The sequence below is a fragment of the Pinus tabuliformis genome, chromosome 4_1 (genome assembly GCF_031772625.1).
Source record: "Pinus tabuliformis cultivar Carrire ecotype Pingquan chromosome 4_1, CPIR1, whole genome shotgun sequence".
NCBI lineage: Eukaryota > Viridiplantae > Streptophyta > Pinopsida > Pinales > Pinaceae > Pinus > Pinus tabuliformis.
In genome coordinates this window covers 924,714,020-924,717,910 of record NC_142303.1, presented here as the reverse complement: position 1 = coordinate 924,717,910, position 3,891 = coordinate 924,714,020, and the positions used below count along the sequence as shown (strand labels likewise).

General features: G+C 37.0%; 1 protein-coding gene across 1 annotated transcript; it reads right to left on the bottom strand.

The window, feature by feature from the left end:
* Positions 1 to 504: 504 nt before the first annotated feature.
* On the bottom strand, positions 505 to 3,512 carry LOC149179178 (uncharacterized). Its single transcript, XM_089423790.1, has 3 exons — positions 2,726 to 3,512; positions 1,625 to 1,754; positions 505 to 1,440 (listed from the first exon to the last, which is right to left on the bottom strand). The coding sequence occupies exons 1-3, from the start codon at positions 2,856 to 2,858 to the stop codon at positions 546 to 548; spliced, it is 1,158 nt and encodes a 385-aa protein (XP_089279916.1). The 5' UTR covers positions 2,859 to 3,512; the 3' UTR covers positions 505 to 545.
* Between the last annotated feature and the right edge of the window lie 379 nt (positions 3,513 to 3,891).

Here is a 3,891-nt window from a genome sequence, read left to right as displayed (position 1 = left end):
AATTTAGCCTCCGATTTGCATCGACAAAAGTTCCATTTATGATTTGCTTTCGCATGTTGTGAAGTTAAATAATTAATGGAATTCAGTAATCCTTGGAAGTATTGTAGGAGCTTAACCTTTGAAATTCATACCATAGGGTAGTTTGGAAAAGGCAATTTGGCCTCCGCTTTGCATCAGCAAAAGCTCCATTTATGGTTTGTTTGTAAATGTTGTAAAGTTTTAATTTATGTAATTTTAAGCTGTTTATTTTCCCTTTATTTGCTGTTGCTTGCATGCATTTTCAGATCCCGGTCTGTAATGAGAAAATAGATAGCTTCTATAGTGAGGCTGAACCAGCCCTTGTGTTCACATTCATGTTGATTTTTTCATTTTTTTCTTGAATTTTAATGCGGAAGATTTCCAAGACATTATCAAGCTTTTGCCAAAATTGCATTTTTTTTTTGCAATATTTTATTAGATAAACAAGACATCTCAACCTTCTCCATTCTAATCGAAGCACACGGGAAAATTAAGTTAAAGGCACACCTCAAATAATTAATCTCTGATCACAAAGTCAGGATGTCTTCGATTCCTTCTTCCATTGGACAGTCAGGCCATTCTAAATCCTGAAAGTCATAACCAGTGCTGGATGGCTTGGGATCGGGAGTAGCCTTTATATCTGATAAACTAAGCTCCTCTGAACTCAGATTATTACATTCTAGTATCAGCGATGAATAATCGTGGAAAACGCTCTGTATCATGAATTCTGATCCACCTTCCAAGTTACAGAATTGCAGATGATCGCTGAAGCCCTGATCACTATCATCAGAGTAGCAGCCAACAAAAGGAAGTGAGTGATGTTGATACCGAGGTTCATGGAGTTCCATACCTATGGAGGAAAGGTTCTGCATTTTCAATACTGAATCACAAGATTTAGGTTCAGGCCATGGATCAGACTTGAAAGTCATGCCTGAGTAAAGGGGGTCCACTTGATTTGATGGTGTATGTAATTCCACTGGTTCGTCCAAACTATGTCTCAGATCATCCATGGTTCCTTGTATAGACTTCTTACTATGGCTGTCCATGTCTTCAGAGTTGTCATTATTGCTATTAATCCCTGAAGGAAATGATATGTACCTGTTTGCTTTGGGTAGATGGACAGGTTGCTGCATTAATTGCGTAGCAGCATATTGATAATCAGTGGTCTGTGATTCTCTGGCTTGACCCACCTCTTCATTTTTCCCAGTCTGCACTTGTCCATCTTGGAGGTTGCTGGAAATGTTATTTTCATGAGTATGATTGTCTCCAGTATTCTCATGGGCATGATGTTTTGATTCGAGAGGTTTGTGGGTGACAGGATCGATGCCTTGTTTCCTGAGCTTCTTACTTAGATGACTGTTCCAGTAGTTCTTTATTTCATTGTCTGTTCGTCCTGGCAGTCTCCCTGCTATCAACGACCACCTGATAGACATCAACAGTTGTAGTCACGTCATTTGCACAATACTTCACAATCCTATTCATTTAAACCCATTACCCATATCAATTAAACATTTAGAAGCATCATTGATACAAATCCCACAAATCTCAAACTCTTTCATATCTCATGCATTTCTATATTTTCATTATTTGAATTTGAGCTGAGTACCTGTTGCCCAGGAGACGATGCAGGCGAATTATGAGATCTTCTTCATCCTGGGAAATATTACCTCGTTTTATTGTGGGCCTCAGGTAATTGAGCCATCGCAGCCTACAACTCTTTCCACACCGCAGCAGACCTGCACACATTGCTTCATGTGATGAATTAGGTGGTCTAAAACAACCTTCCATACAACAACTGAGTTACAGATATTCATTCCATCAATTCTACTGCATCCTAAAGAAGTTCTTCAAAGTTTTAAACATGATTAATCTTCATTATTTGTTTTTGGGTTTGATACTTTCTAGCATGTCATTAGGAATCTGCCCCCGAGGCATTTAGGCTTTCAAAATCTAAGTCATTCAAATCATTTGGGATTGCATCCACTTTGACCCGACCAACCTTTAACATTATTGGATTTGTGCAGAGTAAAAAAATTGGAACTTTAACATAAATAGTGCTTTAACAATGCATGTGCCTTCTGTCATATCTGATCTATATGATCATGATTAATCTTCATTAACTTGATTTGAATAATTTATTTAATTCAAATTAAAATTAATAAATAAACTTTGTAATGAGCATTTTTTCAGGGATTGCAGATCCCTGGAATATCTCCACTAATAACAACAAAGTCAATAATTAACATTACAATTCACTGCTATCAATAAAATATTCCGGAAATCTACCATCTAGATAAGTTCAACCCCTTATAACTAAAAATTCTTATCAAAATTGAAACAAATTATGAAATTAACTTGATAACCAGAGCTTCACATAAAAATCACCCATACCAAGACTCATTCTTCTGACTAAAATGTTTAATCTATCCAAGCTACTAACTACTGCTGTGATCAGTACAATTTATCTGATCAACACTATGTGATATGCATGTAAACACGTAGCAGATCATATAACGAGAATCCATAACTGAAGGATTGAGGCTGATGAAGCTGCCAAATGTTTCAGGCTGCACATATCTATGGAAAAAAATCAAACATTTTGCAGCAATTCTTAGGCTTTACATTTCAGTATCGTGCATTTGTTAACTACATTTCATCTAGTTATACAAATAACCACCCATGCATTGAAAATTTGAAGGACTATGACCTGCTTTCTCAGGGAGATTTCTCCAGTCACCTTCACCATGCCATTCAATAAATCTGGTGAGGAGATTATCCTCCCTGGCTGTCCAGGGTCCTCTGTGCAAACCATTCTGGGAACAGCAGGGAGACCGACCCATTTTCTAATTTCAACTACTCTCTTAACACTGAAGAATAACCAAAGTGCCACTCAATTGGTCATGGGCTTAAATCATCTGAATCCCCCCACTCCCACAGCAATAACAGCATAATCAGAGTCTGCTGATGCTTCGCATTAATACACTGAAGCAATTTATGGCTGCTGCTAGTCCTCATTTTTTAATCATTCAAAAGCAAGTCCAGTTGATTTTTTTAATGGCTTTCTCGCTCAGAAGGTCACTTCCTTACTTAAAAATAGAGCAGCATGTGATATAATTCTATAGGGCCTCGAGTCCCCTAAAGTTGTTCTCTGTTACAAGACTTTATCGAGCCTCCTCGTCCATGTAACTGCCATTCTCAACCGCCATTCTTACGTTATTGCAGGCATTACTCAGGGTTTCAAAGTTTCTTCTAATGGAGTCGTGAAACCCTTGGCCCTCCATCCACTGCAGCCGCTTTATGAGACATTATTCAAATGTGATTAAAGCTGATTTCTGTCGAACTAAATATAATTCAAGTCGTGGAGACAGAAGGAACTATAAAGGCTCCAGCTATGTATACCCGTTGTGAAACAAATTGCAGGAACTAGAAAAGTAATTTCAAAACTCCGAGAAAACCCCAATACCCTAATGAAATCCAAAGCCACGACCACCTAAAAGTCGTCCGAAAAGAGAAATAAAGCGAATAACGTATGCTTCAAATTTTATTGTTCGGTTCAATACTATAACTCCTTTTGATCTGTGGTACTGAATTTTTAAAAAGCAAGATATTAACATCTTTCAAAAGTGAAAATTAGTTTGTCGGTGTGTACAGGCCATTTTTTTAAGACGGAACAATTACATTACATAATAATGTTTTATAAATATAACATGATTTAAATGTAATATATATATATGTTTTTTTTTATGGTCATAGTAAAGTTAGACGTTATATTGATGTATGAGATTTTTTTGTTTGTAGGATAAGGGACTCACTTTCGCATGGTAATTTGATTGCTAATTTGACACCACATTGGTGTATGAGACCCCCTTGTTT